General features: G+C 33.7%; 1 protein-coding gene and 1 long non-coding RNA gene across 5 annotated transcripts; one reads left to right on the forward strand and one right to left on the reverse strand.

Annotated features, from left to right (window-relative positions):
- Window positions 1-745: 745 nt before the first annotated feature.
- On the reverse strand, window positions 746-3,942 carry LOC114285639 (uncharacterized). Its single transcript, XR_014349141.1, has 3 exons — window positions 3,773-3,942; window positions 1,075-1,161; window positions 746-991 (listed from the first exon to the last, which is right to left on the reverse strand). It is a non-coding gene; the product is annotated as an uncharacterized LOC114285639 (long non-coding RNA).
- A 473-nt stretch (window positions 3,943-4,415) lies between these two features.
- Window positions 4,416-13,147, forward strand: LOC114285619 (uncharacterized). 4 transcript variants are annotated; one of them, XM_028228676.2, is made up of 5 exons: window positions 4,416-5,342; window positions 7,903-8,983; window positions 10,622-12,023; window positions 12,113-12,196; window positions 12,468-13,147. In XM_028228676.2, exons 1-5 carry the CDS (start codon window positions 4,745-4,747, stop codon window positions 13,098-13,100), a joined length of 3,798 nt encoding a protein of 1,265 aa, XP_028084477.2. In that variant the 5' UTR covers window positions 4,416-4,744; the 3' UTR covers window positions 13,101-13,147. The 4 variants fall into 4 exon arrangements, with proteins under 4 accessions (XP_028084477.2, XP_028084478.2, XP_028084479.2 ...); XM_028228677.2 differs by having other exon boundaries at window positions 4,433-5,347; XM_028228678.2 differs by having other exon boundaries at window positions 4,453-5,342; window positions 7,838-8,983.
- Window positions 13,148-19,272: the final 6,125 nt, after the last annotated feature.

Genomic DNA, 19,272 nt, shown 5'->3' on the forward strand with positions numbered 1-19,272 from the left:
TTTTCTTTTTCTTTTTCATTTTATTTTCTTTTCTTTTCTTTTTTACCTTATTTTCTTTTCTTTTTTTAAATTTTTTTTTCTTCTCTTCTTTCTTTGTTAATTTTTTTTGATTTATTAATTCATTAAGATTAATATTCATGTTCTAATTTATATTAATGTTGTGATTTCATTACATATTATTTTCATATATTCATTTTTATTATTTATATTTGTATTTCTTTTCTTTATTATTATCATTAATTGTGATTTTAGTATAAAAATTATCAATTGCTCATCAATTATTAAAATTAGTATCAATTATTATTATTATTAATTTGTTCATCAATTATTAAAATTAGTATCAATTGTCCATCAATTATTATTATTATTATTATTATTTTTCATATTATTATTATTCTTAGTAAAATTAGTAAAATTATTATTATTAGTGTCAATTAATGGATTAATTATTATTATTATTATTTTCATTTTTAGTATCAATTAATATTAATAATCATGAAGCAAAAAGGATATCAAGCGAGATAAGAGTGTTCATCAGATTCCAAAAAGGATACACCATTGGCTAGCTTTAGATGAAAAATGCTTCATGTCAAGGACAACAATACACCATTAGCCAGTTTTTTCAAACGTGCAGGTTTGCAGCTCCTCCAAATATGGCTTTAATAGTAATGCAGATTGCCAACATAAAAGGCCCCATTTAACTTCAGACCTCAAAAGATGTACAACATGATTGTAATACATAGAATTAGACTGAATTCCGGTAGGAACAAAATTTCTTAGTAGTAAAATTGATTGAAAGAGATTCATACATGCCAAAGTTTTAATTAAGCAGCAAGAAAACTGAACCAAAATTCAAAAATAACAGAATAACTATATGAAGAAAGCTGCTGCGTAAGACCATTCTTCGCTTTTGCTTCCGGCATGCAATAACCACAAAATCCACAACATCTCATTCCTTCTTCCCAGCCTTTGCAGCATCTCCAGCCTTGGTCTGCACATTGTGTAACAATGAGAGAGAAAGAGAGATTGACCAGTGTAGGTGTACCCAGAGGCCAAGATAAGCAATTTCCTTACCTTCTTTACACCACGAATCTTCTTGGTCCTGTTCTTCCTTTCCTTCAATTGCTTCCTTGACTTCTCCACCTTTGTGTCCAGGCCGTTCTGCGAAGGAGAAATACACAAGATATAAATACACTTCAAAGAAAATGAAAAACTTTTAGAGATAAATTCCATATGCTCACTTTCTTACTCTTGTCATGATAACAAAAGAATACATAGGAAACCTCAATATGACTTGACACTGCCATGTACTCACAAAAACAAACATATTCAACTTGAGTGATTTACATAAAATCCATTCTTTATAGTTCATACTCAGAGCTTAACACAAGCATGCATACAGGATTGAGTATTTTGCATAAACACTTTCTAGATCCCAATTATTCCTTAAATGCAAATGTGTACCAAACTGATCAGGACCGTTTGAACACTCAAACATCAAGGTTGAATTTCCAGACTAATAAAAATCATCTAACTGATATACAGGAATTCCCAAGCACAAGTAGTCAAGATCTCAATATCTTCAGAAATAATTTAGAAAGAATGGACATAATGTATTGAGTTCTCTTTAAAAAGTTGGCCGTTAGAGATGAATATGACTATTTGACCCATTTTAGCATTGCAGGTGGATTAAATAGTACACAGAACAATTGAAGTTTGCTTCTAAACATCACGATTTTGAACTCAAGATACATTTAAACATTTTAGCATTTAGGTGGATCAAAAATGTTCCATCATTAATCCTCTATGCGAATAAAGCTTATCATCTTATTCTCGTGTTGTGATTGAATTCTTTACTGAATTCAAACATAAACAACTTTTTAATGAGAATTACTGCACGGCACTGGGTCAAATAAGAGAAGTAAAAAAAATTCAACAGCATGATTGATACCAAAAGAGATACTGAATAAATGAATCTAAAATGAAACCCATAAATGAATCTAAAAATTGAATCCAAATCCTCATTGGGAAGCTAATTGTAAATACATTGCACCTACCAAGTATTGATTGAATAAAATGTTTCTAACATAATGATAATTTGTTTGCACCCATTTGTTGGTACACCAATTTGAAGTGACCATTTCATTGAATCAGTGACCAATACCATTTCATTCTGGGAATCCAACAAACATATGTCATGTGTAAATATAAGATTCATCGTGTATATAAATGGAGAGGGTTTGGAGCCACAATATGAATTTCTTCAAATTTGTAATTGTTGGAGAGATCAAATTTGTTACTTTAGTTATGGTTAAATGACTTATTTATGAATTTTTAAATTTCTTTTGATATTGTTTAATTTTAGATCCTTCTAGATTAGAATGTCTTAAAAATAAAAATTAAACAAAAATACACCAAATTTTAATAAAGTTCACTGAAGATAACAATAAAAAATAAAGAAAATTAACCTTTAATGTGTTTTGTAATTTCATTTTTATTATAACCATCTTGTATGTGTCACATAGTCTTCTCGAATTAGCCAAGTGATCATAAAACCAGATTATAATCAACAACTCATGCAGAAAAAACCTGATGCAAAGAATGGGAACCAAAAGGAGACAGATTGAAATTATTTATGGGCATAACAGAGGTTTTGTTGCATAATCAGTTTTGGATCAATTTCAATTTTACAGCAATTTAAAGCTAAAATATTATTAGTATAGTTTTACTTATGCTTTCTTATGTTTGTACCATTAATGATATTTTTATTTTTATTTTTATTTCTGGTATATCAAAAAATAATTAATTTTGTGATTTCTGGATTGTTAGGCAAGTTGTGAGGTACAATTATATTACAAACTCTAGTTCTAGAGCAGTCTTGACAGTTTTTTTTTATTGCAATTTACTCTTAAAAGTAGTAGTCCAGCATTAATCTTTTAAATACATAATGCTGTAAGAATTTGAGAGAAAGTGAAAAACTTTATGAGATGAAACTTAAGGAATTCTAGGTAAGATGCCCAAAAAATTCTTTTTGTTTTTCCCTTTTTTCCGTCTCAATATGTGAGATTTAAATTTTGTTTTAAGAATTACAACCAACATGTAACATCTTTGATTTTCATTCTGGAACAAAAGATTCCACAGGGGAATAGATCAATACTTTTATATTAATAATTATTAATAAACCCACTAGATCAAACTATTGCTAATTAAATGAATTGACACATGCAAACTATCAATCTTAAGTTCAATCATCCCAATAGATGCACTGAAGATTATAATTATTAATTAACCAATAGATGCACTGAAGATTATGTAAATCGGAGAAGAAGAAGAAGAAAGCGAAGAGAGGAATGGAGTGTGATTTGGTTTCTGTCTGTAAACCCTAACTCGATGTGTGTATACATATATATATATATATATTAGCGGTTTCCACACGCGATGCGTGTGCTATTCAAATAAATAAAAATAAAATAAAAAATTTATTATATATTGTGTGCTAGACAAGTAATAAGAGTCTTATTCATTTGATATAAGTTTAAGGTTCAAGTCCCCTCCACTCATCTATCTAATTTATTTTTTTTTAAATTTTAAATAAAAAAAGTGGACACGTGGCAACATAAGAAACAAAGTTTCAGGACAACATAAGAAGGTGTTCACTTTATAATAATATAGATAGATAGATAGATAGATAGATAGATAGATATAGAAGATAAATAGATAGATAGATAGAAGATAGATTATATATCACAAACAAAAAGGCATGAACTCTTACCTTTTTGGTGCAGATCAACGGAAACAAGGGCGAAAGGAGTTCGATCAACTGATCTTGGAGATGTTGAGGAGTTCGATTGGCTGTGTTGGAGATGTGGAGGAGCTCACTCGGCTGTTGTGGAAGATCGTCTTCAGTGTCGCCAAGAGAGGAAATGAGAAGAGGAGCGAGGAGAGGAGCGGGCTAGGGCAACAAGAGGGTTTATATAGTGGCACTTCTGTAATTGTTGAAATTTTGGAGGGACATTTTAGTCATTTCATGACCCATGAACAGCTATGCGCTTGAGCTATAAGTCCATAAGCATGCTCCGAGCAACTTCGTAAATGAGCTGAAAATAGCTTTGAAAAAGCTATAATTTAATCAATTAAGTTGTACCAAGCGTAACCAAATAGCTTAAATTAAGATCTCGTTTGGGAACAGACTAATTTAGTAATTTTTTGACTAGACCAAAATATGAGTTAAAAAAATTAGTATGTTTGAGATGACTTTTTGATTTTTTATAAAAAGATGTGCAAAAAGTAGAGAGAAAAAAGAATATTTGACTTTTTTATATGAATTGTTAATTTTTTAAATTTTTTAATAATTTTTTGACTTTTTAACTAAACTGGTCTATTGTCAAACAAGGCCTAAGTCAAAAACTGAAATAAGTTGATTTTAAGTTTTACCAAACAGGCGCAAGGCAAGGGGTCGCTTCGCTTCCCTTCTCGCTGGCTCTCTCTCTCTCTCTCTCTCTCTCCTCTGTCTAGGGTCAACCGCACTAGCAACATTAGTCGTTCCCGATCTAGCCGCAATCCACCGATCTATCGGAGCCCTCATATTTCCGGTCACTTAATCGGCCTGAATTCTCAGATTCCGGTGCTTTATTCCACCATTTACATTCATTTCATGATTATTCTTGTTTGGGAGGCGAGCTTGAAGAACTAGGGTTTTGAATTATCGTTTTTTGGTTCGTTCTATTCCTGCTATTTCACAGTTATGACACGGAGTTCACGCCACAAATCTCACAAACAGAGCAAACACAGTTCCAGGGACGCTCGAGAGCACTCGGAATCGGATGTGACGATGAAGGAACGGAACGGCAAAGAGGAAGGTTCAGTTAGGGTTTGTAGGGATTCGGTCTCGAGCGAGAAGCGTAAAGATCTGTCTGGTCACGCTAATGGTGATGCTTCGGAAGATTATGTCGGTTCGAAGCGTCGGAAAGAGAAGGCCGATTTGGATAGGTGGAATAGTTGTGGGGATGAGATGAAAGTGGAAAGTTCAACGATCGACGGGGATAAGACTTCAAAGTCGAAAGCTTTGGTTGATTCGAAGAGTAAAAGTAGTAGAAAGCACGATGGTGGTGGTGGTGGTGGTGGTGGTGAGAAGAAAGAGGAGAGCGTGGGTTTAGTGGGAGAGAAAGAGGAGAGTAAGAGTAGCAGCAAAGTTGAGTCGAAGCGGAAGTCTGAAAAAGATTTGGGGCGAAAAGATAAGGATTCAAAGGAAAAGGAACGTGTGTTGGAGAAGAAGATTCATGAAACAGAGGTAACTGTCGATGGTGAAGAGCGACAAGGCAAACGTGGTAGAGAAAATACGGGTAAGGTAACCAATTGTTGTGTTTTTAGTCGATTGATGATTTGGATTGATGGTGGTGTTGTTGGTGTTGTTTTGTTTGTTCAATTTTTCACTATATAAAGAAAAAATCTATAATCATGCATAATTGAGATTGTAAATAGCCTGTTGACAGAAAGAAAATATAGCAATGGGATTGCTCTGCATGTTCTTTGATTTGGAAATTGCTGAGATTAAGACCTGTGTTTGCTTTTAAATGTAACAAGTCAATGAGGAAGTCAACAATAGTACCTTGTGAGTTTGTGTGAAGATATGCTTAGAAGTATGCAGCATGATTTAATCTTTACTACACACTAATACAGAGAGGGAAATTGTATGTACATATATAGATATTTTCAGCTTGGTAAAGATACTTGTCAGTTATTAAATTTTCAACTGATACATGCAGTTGAAGGTTGGTTATCTACATTTGGGGTGTGGGATTTTAGGTATGTTTAATTTTCTTTTGTTTGTTAAGTTTGCTAGTGAATATTTGTAGAACTATCGGGCTGAGGTATCTATTAAGGGTAAGCTGTAATATTGTTTCTTTGGTTACAGAAATTTGTGAACAGAATACTCCTGTGACCTTCAGTATGTATGTGCTAAGGGATAAACCATGTCATTTGAGGAATGTTAATTTGTTTTATGATACTACAAAACATTTTCCTTGCTGTGTTTTGTTGAGAGATTTGGGAAATGATTTGGGAAATGATTTGGAAAAGGAAAGGAAAAAGGTAGGTGAAATATGAATAAAATATATCTGCATTTCACCTAGTTTCACATACCGTTTCCCTTTTCTTTTTCAAATTCCTTCACAAATCCCCCAATCAAATACAACGTTAGTAATGTTTTGTGCAGTGCAATATATGATGCTAGAGTGTGAACATCAGCAATATGTGTGTTGCTTTGCATATGGTAGCCTTTCCATTTTATGTAAGTTTTATTTGTTTAAAACTATTTTACCTGGTATCTACACTTATTTTTCTGTCACAATTTTGCCAAGTGTTATGAAATTGAAGAATCAAACTAAAATAGGTGACGGAGTTTATGGGCTAATATAGTTGTATTGTATGGATTGATGATTTGTTGGTGCTAAGAGGAAGACCATTTTTTTTTTATCAGCAACAGAAAAGATAAATTTTATTAAGGCTCATGGCCAAAAAGAAGAGAGGATAAGGCATCCTCAACAAGAAAGAAGAGAGAATAAGACAACCAAAAAGAAAACCAAATCAAAAGACAAAAAAACAAACAGCTACAACTATACAAAACAAACTGACATCCAATCTGAAGCAATAAAAAAAAGAGAAATTCCTCGGAACACAGAACTCACCGAGGCCCAAAAAGACGCCAAATATCTCACTCTATCCCATAAATAATCTATATCCCGAGTTCTTCCTTCGAAGATACGCCCATTCCTTTCCAACCAAATGACCGAGGAGATTGCAAAGACTACAGCTAAGAGGAAGACCATTTACTAGGAAAAAAAAGCTTACCTTTCAATAAAAACAACCGCATTTCCAATTGAGGGGAGTTTATAGTAACCAATCAAGGACCTTCTGGTAGTAAGTTGGTTCAAGCTGTTGTGATTTAGAGTGGGAAGTCAAAATGCAGTTCAAAATACAATTAATTAAATGAATAAAGAAGGAAGTAAAGTATGAAAAAGCTTGAGTGCATTTAACTGTTTACATTGACATTTAAGTGCTTGTTGATAATACAAGTTTTACCTTTTCTATTCTCCTTGATTCATTCTTTACTCTTAAAGGATTTTACAAGAACCATTTTTTATTCGTTTATTTTTTTATTTTCTTTCTTTCTCTTTTTTTCTTTTTTTGGTTTTTTGTGAATGATACTTATTTCGCTTTCAGAATTGATCCACCTTAGGATTCCTCTTCTTCGTTTTCATTGAACACTATCTTAATTGTGTCATAAGTCACTTTATAATGAGTGGGATTGCTAATTTAGTTATTTATGTTTGGTAGATCATCTGATGTTAAGCTTATGAGTTAGTGTGTTGATCGAGGCTCTACTCAATTGATGGCTTTCCTGTTAACTTGATGCAGTGGTTCTCTACATTTGTACATTAGGTGGTACAGCTATAGTAGCTCTCTATCCTTGTTTTATTCCATTGGTAGCACAACTTTTAACTCTGTAGTATAGTCTAAACTCACTACATCACTTCTTTTCTGATTCAATTATGATGAATGAATGTTTCTGGTCTTGATACATCCTTCCAGTCACCTACTTTCTCGAGTTTGACAATTCTTAAACATGTGAGCTGACAGATTTAATGTGTGCACCGTATTGTGCTGTTGTGTTACAAATATGACTTCTGCAAGATCTTTGGCTCTAAAATTTATGATGATTTTATTATTTTTTGGTTTAAAATTAGAAGATGTTGCTATTCTGGTTGTCTTTTTCTTTTGCTGGATTTCAGTTTTACTCTCATTGATCAGTCTTATCTTCTTTTGTTCATTTTGTCAGAGTTGTCTATGCTTCCAGCTTTACTCTCATTGATTAGTCTTATCTTCTTTTGTTCATTTTATCAGAGTTGTCTATGCAAGATGAGGTACGAAATCATGAGTTAGAGAAGGAACTTGATAAACGGATAAGGAAGAGGAGAGATGGCTCTAGTGATAAGGAAAAATATCAAGATAAAACAAAAGAAAGTGAAGATAGACGACTATCATTGAGGGGTGAGCATGCCAAGGATGTAAGGTACAAGGAAGAGAAGCATAAGGATGGAAGGTATGGAGATAAGCACCGTGAAGATGGTGATAGGGATAACAGACACGGGGATGATAAGTACCAGGAAGATGGTGAGAGAGATAGCAGACACAGGGATGTTAAGTATCGGGAAGATGGTGACAGAGATAACAGACACAGGGACAATAAATACCGTGAAGATGGTGAGAGAGATAGTAGGCACAAGGATGATAAGTACCGTGAAGATGGTGATAGAGATAATAGACGGAGGGATGATAAGTACCGTGAAGATGGTGACAGAGATAATAGACACAGAGATGATAAGTACCTAGAAGATGGTGACAGAGATACTAGACATAGGGACGATAAGTTTCATGAAGATGGCGATAGAGATTATAGACACAGGGGTGACAAGCACCGTGAAGATGGGGACAGAGATGATAGACACAGGGATGATCGGAATCTGGAATATGGCCACAGGGAGGGTAAACAAAGAGATGATAATGACAAAGATAAGAGGCTCCGGGATGTTAAGTACCGGGATAAACAGTCCTCAAGAGATCACACGAGTGATAAGTCTGATATCAAGCGTTTGAGGGATGAAAGTAATGCTACAAAACATCACAGGAAATCAAATAATCGTGATGGTAGTCCAATTTTTGATGATAGGAGTACCATAAACCAAAATGATAAAGGAAGGAGAAGAACCAGTGATAAAGAGGACGATGGTGATATGAGATCCCTGAGTACCAAAGAGCAACATTCAGCCGCAGAAAAGAAATATATGAGCAGTGCTAGAGTAGAATCGGTTAGTGATAAAGGAAGGTCTAACTCACGCAATGCTGATGTGGAAATCACTCCAATCCATAGCAGACGGAGGAGTTCCCCCAGCTCTAATTCCCATGCTGCAAAAGATCATTACAGGTATTTTTGTTTATCAATTATTTCTTAACAGAATCAAGGTGTATTTGTTATCAGTTCAATTTTGTACCAGATGCTGTTTAATATGTGGTATAAGTGGTACTTGTATTCTAGTATTTTTTAAATCTTAAAAAAAAGAAAGAAAGAAGGTAATGATATGTTTTATTATGATCACTACTTCTCCTCTCCTCTCCTGGTGGAACGAAACACTGCTGGCCAACTAGTTTCATATGCTGGGCATTGACATCTTGTCAATTTTCTTACATAGAGGTTGGTAATGAATGTACTGCCAGTTTGAATAAGACCGGCGAACAATAACCAAACACAATATAGAATCTGCTGTGGATACTTTGTATTGGTATCAGACACTTGCTCGTTTTCTAGTGTTACCAAAATTTACTGGTTTGGAAAATGGAGATGGTAGCTGATAGCAGGAAACATTATGCGATGGTGAAGATCTCTTACTAGAGAGTTTCTTGCAATAAATACTCCCTCTGTCTCATTTCATTTGTTGTTTCTATGTTGGGATGCACCAGAATGGTTTGAAAAGTTGAGGCATATAATCCTATATTTTTCGGAAGTTATCCTTTTTGGATGATTTTAAATGGATTAATAGTGTGAAATTGAAGGATAGCTTGTAGATGAATGTATTGTTACTTGAACATATTGAACTTTTTAAAAATAAATTGGTATACCTAATAATGTTATACATTGGGAAGTCTATTGTAAAACTTGTCACTTGATCAAATATTGCATTTTTGAAATTTTTTGAATGTTATATGAAAGCCTTTGGTGATATTAGAATGTGTTAACATTATTTATTAAATACTGTCACTGCCCCATGTGGTTTGCATGAGAGTTTTGTGGAGAAAGTGAAAATAAGTCCTTAAATGGTAATTTTTTCTGTGAAACTTGCGAGAATGGTTTATTGAGAATATGTGAGACTAGGAAGAACACCTAAAATGTCATGTAGTAGCACTTTCGGTATTTTCTCACTGTCTGGCACTCCCATATGACTGGATTCAGTCTGATCCTGTTTGGAATGTATGTCATAACTTGTAGGCTGGCAGTTAATGATGGCTGTGTGGCACTATATGACGATTGTTTCCAGGAAAAAACACTTGTGATTGTATTTCATTTCCTTTTGCTTTCTGATTTGGTGGAAGTAGTTTTTTACATAATTTGTGTAAATTGCCTGACTGTCATCCTTGGTCAATGAGTGACCTTGTTGCAACTTGTATTCTGCTTTGTGGATGGGAGATTTTTCTAATGTTCAAGGCATCTATGTCAAATGGATTTTTAATAAACAATCATCAAACACGATTAAGCTACTGGCATTGGCTGATTTGGATGATGTCGGGAAGGCTAGTATTGAAAGATGTCTGGGGGGTAGTGGCTTTAACTTCAAAAGTGTCATTTAAGAGCATAGGGATGAACTAACCTTCTCTGGATGGAAGGGGTGGCCTGGATCAGTAAGCAAAAAAGTGATGTACGAGTAACTTTGTTGTGGTGATTTTCTCTTATCTATGCTCTGATTTAATATAAATTTGTCCAATGGGAACATACTTCCAATTGATCTTAGCTCTAAATTTTGCCCAACAATCATTTCATTTTTCAATTTTTTTTGTTATTGTCTCGCAGGGTTTCAAAGCAAGAAGAATCAAAATATAGGGACTATGTGCATGATGAGAGAGTTATGCATGGTATAACCACTAGCAAAGAGTATGCTGTAGTAACAGAGAAGGCTTCACAGTCTCGGTCGATTGAGAAACCACGCCTTCAAAAGGATAACAGTCATTTGGGTGAGGTCTTCGCTGAAAGGCGCCTGAAGGAAGATAAGCGCTCTTCACCATTGCAAATGGTGGATAAATCCCCATCATCAACGAGTGCAGACCGCAGACACTTGAATAGATCTGATGTTCGGCGAAGTCTTGATATTGAGGACTTGGGGCAGAGGAGTGGTGGTTCGAAAGATGTAAAGGACTATTCCTGTAGGGAAGGCAGAGGAAGTCGTGACTTGCCTATGGAGACACCTCGAGCAGATGAGATTTCTCAAGCAGATGGAGACAATTTGTCTGAGTCTTCACCTTTTAGTAGAACTGGTCATTTGTCTAGCAATTCCAGGTCCCTTTTACCTCCACCCCCCTACAGGATGGGGCCTGACAGCCCTCTTGCTTTGGGCTCTTTGGAAGATGACAATAGAGGCAAGTCTAACAACCGTCATAGGAGGGTTGGTGATCCCAACATGGGAAGAGCACAAGGAAGTCCATGGAGAGGGGTCCCAAACTGGCCTTCCCCCGTGGCAAATGGCTTCATACCTTTCCAACATGGTCCGCCTCCTGTTGGTTTTCATCCTGTTATGCAGCAGTTTCCTCCTCCTCCAATGTTCAGCATTAGACCTTCAATGGAATTAAACCAATCTGGGGCTCCGTACCATGTCCCTGATGGTGACAGATTTTCTAGCCATGGGCGTTCTCTTGGTTGGCGGAATCTAGTGGATGAGTCCTGCCCTCCTATCCATGGATGGGATGCAAACAATACTGTTTTTGGAGATGAATCTCACATTTATGGGAGACTTGATTGGGACCATCATAGAAGACTGACTGGTAGTCGGTTGTGGGAGACAAGAGGAGACATTTGGAAGGGGCAAAACATTGGTGTGAGCACTGAGCTGCCATCTGCACCACAGAAAGACGGTTATTCAGCTCATGGACCAGCAGATGATGTTTGGACAGAGCAAACAGGTCTGGAAGCTCAGAATGATAAAAAACAACCTAGTGTTCAGGTGGAGAGTGTTGACATTGATCAGTCAAGTGATGCTCTTGAAAGGAATACTCTTAAAGCAGCTCCCAAAACTATTCCTGAGGAGATACCCAACCTTTCCAGAAAGGATGGTGCATGTCTTTCACATGTTTATCTTTCCATGGTTGACATTTCACCGGATCTTACTCAACCTGAGTTGTATAGCCAGTACACTGATTTGATGGGTATGAAACAGAACTTGAATACTGAAGAGGCTGATTCCAAGCTTTTACTTGTGGAGGTAAAAATGATTACATTTGTAAGTTTCTTTCATTTCTCTTCATTGTTAGTTGTCTAGTTGTAATGAGGTTCTTTATTTTGATGTGACAGGAGGCTATAGATGCCACGGTGAAGATTTCTAATAAAACTTCAAGTGCTTTACTTTTTCCTACCATCAATGATTCTGTTTTGCAGGTAATGTATATGTTGATAGTGTTTATTTTTGATAAAATGCTTTATTAACAAGAATTCCAATATAGAATGATATTGCAATTGCATTTTTGAAAATATAGGTAGCAATAGTTGTGTTCTGTATTGAAATAATTCTGTTTGTATGGCAGTGCTCATATTTATATTTTATGCTGTGAAATTTTTATTTTTCATGTTATAAAAGATAAAATTTTATTTTTAGTACTCAAATTCGAATAAAGTAATGGTTAGGATGTTTCCATGGTTGAACTTGCAGAAAGCCATGTCCCTGTACAAGAAGCTGAGGGAAGAAGCCAGGACCATAAATGGGGATAAACTTCCATTTTCCAATGTCGAGAACCTTGAGGCTGCTCCAGCATTGGATCTGGAAGTGGCAGGTTCAAATGAAGATAAACTGGGGGAATTGGTACCAGCTTGTGGTCAGCAAGAAGCAGAAGTTGCAGCTCCAGCTTTAACCAAGGTGAAAATGGAAGTGTCTTCTGCAATTACCAATGAGAAGATAAATAAACCTGATCTGGCTGATGCTCTGGAGAAACCAGAGGGGTCAATTGCAGCTTTAAATAAGGTGAAAATGGAGTTGAATCCGGTTCCAAAGCAGGAGACACTTGATTATATTGTGGAAGTCAAATCTTCATCTCCACAAAATGTAGAAACATCTGATACCCATTCACCTGGTAAGGTTGATGAGGTGAACAGGGCTAGCGACTCTAAAGGCAACTGTTTTGCCACTATTAAAGAGGGACAGAAGTTTCATGATGCTAATAAGTGTGCTTCCTTGCTTTTTTCTGATGTGTCTACTGAGGCATGTGAGGCAGTGATTGCGGAGTCAATTGAGTCTGGGTCAGTAAATTTAAGTCGGATACATCAATCTCCTGAAAGTACACATTGAGACAATTTATTTTCTATGAGTTTTTGAAATGCCTTTCTTATTTGAAATAGTGTGGTCTATCATCTAATCTATGCTTGCTGCTTTATCTCAGTTCGATATTAAAGTTTTGTGTGTGCTTCAACTGTTATATGTGAATTTCTTTTTCAAGATGGGAGCAACAGTCCTTCAGGTTCCTGGAATAGGGATCTAAAGGCCACTGTCCTTTTGCTTTGTGAAATATAAGCCTTATAAGAAAAAATTTATACTGCAAGTTGTCTACTGCCTATTTTTGTTCCCCGTCTTCCCTTGAGTATTGCAGGTACTTGTTTCAAAATTGCTCCTTTTATTCTGTATTCTTCATTAGTTATTAATGTTAGATGTTGATGTGCCTTCTAAAGATGTTACATTGTTTGCAGGGGGATATGGCAAATATTGTTCAACGTCCTATCCTGGATGGATGGAGGGGTATCTGCAACAGTTTGGTATGTTCTTTAAATAGAAATCAAAACCCTTTTATAATATGAGATTGTGAAAGGAAATGGACACCAGTCACCACCACCACTTAATCAAGTTGAACAAGTTTCAACTTGTTTGTGGGTGAGGTGTGCTTGAATATAATTTGGGGGCAAACTTCTTCTTTTAAAAGTTGGATTTTTTTTTCTCTTTTTATTTCTTTCATTGAAACTGCTGCCAAAATATATTAAGAAAAAATTTGTTTTGTATTCTATAAATAAAAAAATAAAAAAAAATCTTTTTTTATATGTTGAAGAAAATTTTGTTGATTCAAGATTGATAAGAGATGGGAAATTTTTAAAAGATAAATGGCACTTTGCATTAAATTTCAATTTCAATTTGGTCCCACATTTTTAATTGCAACAGTCAAATCCTCTTTTGGTCAAATGTCAATGTCACTTTTTTGTTGGGTTTTTGTTTATGGGGAAATCTGAAGTCAATGGGACTGGATTTTTTTTTTTCTTTTGCAATTTCAAATTTTTCATGAGGTGCAAATCTACCATGTGTATAGCGCAAGTATTTTTGTGTTAGATTTGCTCTAGGGGAGATTTCATCAAGAGTATAATTTTTCTTTCAGTATCTAATTGAAATGCAATGAACCTTATGTTTGTTGCTTGATAGAAAAAGTCATCTGAGAAAGTGGTCAAATGTTGATGTCACCCTTTCTTGTCACCCTTTCGAACCACCACCTCTCATTATCACCCAAATCGAACTGCTACCACCCATTCTTACCCAAATTGAACCACTATCATCCATGAAATGGCGACAAATGGATGAACCCTGTAGGGATTGGATCCTAGACGGACTGAACCAGATTGGGTTAGCTTAAGATTGGGTTTTGGGGGTTCCTGCTCTATAGTGAATGGTCACTGACAGTTGTGGTAGTGGTGGCGTTTTGATAAGTTAAGGTTGTGATGGATATCGAGGTTATGGTGGTGCAGAGAGGGCAATAGAGATGGGAGGAGTGTAGAGAGGGAAGGACTGAGGAAAACAGTGAAGGGGTGTCATATGATTGATCAAAATTCCATACTTATCCTAAACATTTCAAAATTTCATGTTTATCGTTAAAAACGTCATGTGAAGCTCACATATTAAGATTTTGTTATCATATTGAACGGAGACGTAATAAAAGGGTGACATTGTCATTTCCCTAAAAGTAGAAGCGTAAGAGCATCTCTATCAAATTAATTAAAATTTTGTTATATTGACTTAAAAATTATTTTTTCTATTTTGACTGTATACCTTTTAAATACATTGTCCAACAGAAGAGGATTCCCTCTAGTATAATTTGGACTAGAAGGTATTGTTTGGACCCGTGAGGCTCTTTATAAGTCTCGTTTCGATAATCTAAATCGTTCACTTTGTTAGGTATTTTGTGTATTTTATCTATGAAAAAAATTAAATCGATTAACTTGTTTAATTTATTATGTTTGTTAGTAAACAATGTATGATTTATTTAAAAAAACACAATTCTGTGTGTTTGGTTTGAGTTTTTTAGATTAAGCTTTTTGAAAATTGAGTTTTTTGATTTTTCATGTTTTTTTGTTTTTAGTGAATATTTTTAAAATTTTAAACATATTTTTTTTTTATTTTTTTGACGCACATCACTTAGATGTATCTAAAAAGTATAAAATTTGTGAAAAAATATTTTTAAAAAATTAATAAATACATAGAAATACAAAAAATATATTGAATTCTTGTATTTTTTTTTTTTGTATTTTTGGTATTTAGTGAATTTTTAAAAGATTTTTTTTACAATTTTTTTACTTTTTAAGTATATTTATGTTGGGTGTGTCTAAAAAGTAAAAAAATTACTTAAAATATTAAAAAAATTCAGTAAAAACAAAAAAACACGAAAAATAAGAAAGTATAATTTTCTAAAAAGTGTTTTTAGAAAATTGAAACCAAGCAAGTTGGTTATTATTATTATGTTTTTTTGTGAAAAATTGAATAAGTTACAATTATTGGATCGATTTAATTTATTTATTTATTTTTTTTGTGAATAAAATATGTGAAGTGCCTGACAAAATAAACGGTTCAGATTATTGATATGGGGTCGTAACAGGCTCCATGGGCCCAAACAGCACCCTTCAGTCCAAAATCAGGACGGGACAGGATCCTCCTTGTCCAACAAGCTCTCTATTCTTTTTCTATATTATTAAAATAGTATTTTTATTTATTTTAATTTAGAATTATTTTTTATAAACTTATACACAAATAATTTTAAAATATGAGAAATAATATTTTTTTTTAATATTTGGCTAGGTGAAAACACCGATTACATTTGTTGAGTCAAATCATCAAAATTAAAATGACTAACTTGATAACTAGTTTGATTGAGGTAAAATTTAAGGGTTATTTGGGATGATCTAAATAAGTGTGTTTTTTGTCTTTTTACGAAAAGATGTATAAAAAAGTAGAGAGGTGATGTGATGAAAAAAAGATAAAAAGATGAATTATTTTGTGTATGTCAAACTTGGTCTTAGTGATTACTTGCAATGTTAGTTAAAATATGAAAATAACTAGTTTGATGGCGATACTCTGAAGGGTTGATTGTTATAAAAAACATTAAGGGATCAAAAAGAGAGATTAGCATCAAGTGTCATTTATCCTCTTGATTTTGGTTATTATTTTGCATGCGGCTTATAGACGAGAAATTATTCAATATTTTTAGAGCAAATTCATGTGGTGTTTAAAATTTACAACTATTGGTAGAGTTGTAAAATAAATTGATGGCTTATTAAAAGATCGTTTGAGATTGATTTATTTTGTAAGCAAGTCAAGTTTGTACATTTTAAAATTTATTAATTTTTTAAGTTAAATTTGAATAAATGACTGCTTGATACGTATAAAAAAAAACTATACTATTGACGCTTGATCTGTATTCGGCTGTTAAAAGCTTTAGTCAAGCTCGATTTATTAAAAATTCATTTGAAATTAACTTATTACGTAAATAAATTAAACTCGAACATATTTTAAAACTTATTTAATTCTTAAGTCAAATTAGGGTTAAGTCTTTGAAAAATTAAAACTTTCAACTTTTCAAATCGTCGTCGTAACACTTAATAGTTGAGCCACCTTTAGAATTACTAATTGACTCGATAAATATAAAAAATTAAACTACTGGGCCACAAATTGCTCTTACTAATTATTATATTCTTATGATATTCTTTCTATATTACGTGGTTGCTTAATTCTATATCACACCGACACCTTGATAGTTTTACCCTTAATTGTTGAACCTCTGATTTCTTGCCATTGCTGGCTTCAACCAATTGTGCTGGTATAATTTCAGTTTAAACCTCACATTCTTCTCGTTTATTCGTTGTTTATTATTTTATTTCTTTTTTTTCACCCAACTTTAAGGCTTGAAGTTAGGGTCGTAAAATGAATTAAGCAATTGTGAGTGGCTCATTATGTAAATAAGATCAAATTAAATATATTTTGATACTTGTTAATTTTTTTTAACTAGATTTAAACTTGATAAAACAAACATGCACTATAAAACAATATATAAAATTAAGGATTTGTAATCTACTCGATCGAATTTTGTCTAAAATCAGCTCGAATGATAAATATATTAAATTTGAACAATATTTTGTGGTTGTTGTGATTTTTAAATTTTGCTTAAATAACTTATTATTCTATTTGACTTGACCCATTTATAAGTACATAAATTAAGGTTGGAAAATTACGAAAATAGTACTTGGCCTATTTTAGATGGTAGCTTGTCTTTTTAATTTAAGAGAAATTTTATTAGTTCTCATAGTTTCAATTTAATTTAAATCTTATACTTTTAATTAAATTTTAATGTAGTTCATTTGTCAGTTTTTCAATAGCCTTTTGGACCCAAAATGTCTATATATGCAACTCAATTGAAAAATTTAGTAATATTGTACAAGAAAGAAAAAATTAATAAATTACACTAGTAATCTTTATAGCCTCTTCACATTCTAATATGGTCCCTCTAGTTTCACACACGTTTTTATTTTTTTTTGTTTAAAATGCTAATGACAACTAATAAAAGGACCACATTGAAATTAAATTTAAAATGTAAGGTTTAAATTGAAATTATAGGAGTAAAGTGAAATTCTACTCAATTTAAAGGAAAATTACATTAACTTTTTTTAAAGTATGAGAAAATTAGTGTAACAGTTTCATATAATTATAATAATTTTTTTTAGTAAAGGAAAAGTATATATTTTAATAGAAAAAAAATAATAACATTATTATTTTTTCATTCATATGACTAACAAATTATTGATAAAAAATAGCATAATTGTTATTTAAATTAAAATTTTAAAATAAATAAATATTTTTATATTCAAAATGTGAGAGTAATGATATTTTTCAAGATTTTCATGAAAAGTGGTTGGTTTACCGATATATAATTGGGTTAATGGTATGATATACATCCTTAAAAGGGTTTGTATTACATGTAAATTATGTCATTTGTAAGTTTGATTATTATAAATGACATAATTTAAAATTAGGGTAAATTACAAACACTCTTTCGAGATTTAATAAAAATACAGATTCTCCTCTGGGATTTGAGAAATTACAAATTGTCCCCTGAGGGTCAAACTTTCATAACAAATTAGGAGAAATTAAGGGAGAATCTGTATGAAAATAAAAACCTCAGGGGGCAATTTGTTATGGAAATATAAACCTTAGGGGATGTGATGTAATTTCTCAAACCTCAGGGGGGAATCTGTATTTTCGCCAAAGCTCGAGGGGGGTGTTTGCAATTTTCCCTTAAAATTATAAGAATCATAATTAAAAAAGAAATTAAGTTATAACTAAATATCACATAAGATATAACTAAAAAACTCTTAATTTATAATCAAAATAACAGAAATGTTTGGGGACTCCCTTTTTTGGAGGTTCCATGACCTCCAATTTAATCTTGACCCTTAATGTGTGAGTGAGATCCATCTATGTATATGTGAGTCCGACATTATGAGTGATTGAGATGAGAGTGAAAGTTATGAAAATCATATATGTGTGAAGGTTTCTATCACAATTGTCAAAATAATATCATAATTAATATTGTAATATTTCATAATTAACAACAGAATATATATGTATATATATAGTGCACACCTCAATACCCCAAATAGAATTTCCCATAAATTGATGTTTGTAAGAGGAGCTAATTTAAGCCCACTAAATTATTTAGGCCCAATAGCCCAAGATTAGTGGGCCCGAATTTATCGCAAGTCCAAGATTGGTGGGCTTGGATTTATCGCTGTCAAACGGGCTGAATGGCTCTAAGCCTCGAAAGGGTTCGGATCCACAAACCTAGAGACTTACTCAGGCCCGGACTCGAAAGGGTATTAAGCAAGCCTAGAGATCCGAGGCACTCGGACTCAAAAGGGTTCGGATCCACGAACCTAGAGGTCCGAAACACTTGGCTTCGAACGGATTCAGACGCAATCTAGAAGTCGCTCCGTTAATGAGTCCCAGAACACTTGCGGGCTCGGAGCTTTCCGGGATCTACGCACCAGAACCATGGGCGTAATGGAGTTCGAACAAAGGACCCGATCCCGAGGACGGTGAGTGGAGATAAATTCACTCTTCGGTTAAACTAGCCTATACCCGGGTCGAGGTGGCACGACCCCGGGGGGTCCATGAGACTCGGCAATATTTTTTACGGCAGGACGTCCTCTGGGACTACCCC

The sequence above is a fragment of the Camellia sinensis genome, chromosome 13 (assembly GCF_055761805.1).
Source record: "Camellia sinensis isolate YWXY chromosome 13, ASM5576180v1, whole genome shotgun sequence".
Lineage (NCBI taxonomy): Eukaryota > Viridiplantae > Streptophyta > Magnoliopsida > Ericales > Theaceae > Camellia > Camellia sinensis.

What these genes read in the sequence shown, in the direction of transcription:
- LOC114285619 (XM_028228676.2), top strand. Translation starts at nt 4,745, where the DNA reads ATGACACGGAGTTCACGCCACAAATCTCACAAACAGAGCAAACACAGT. An exon ending in ACGTGGTAGAGAAAATACGG is followed by an intron (nt 5,343 to 7,902) that starts GTAAGGTAACCA and finishes TCATTTTATCAG; the next exon opens with AGTTGTCTATGCAAGATGAG. An exon ending in TCAATGATTCTGTTTTGCAG is followed by an intron (nt 12,197 to 12,467) that starts GTAATGTATATG and finishes TTGAACTTGCAG; the next exon opens with AAAGCCATGTCCCTGTACAA.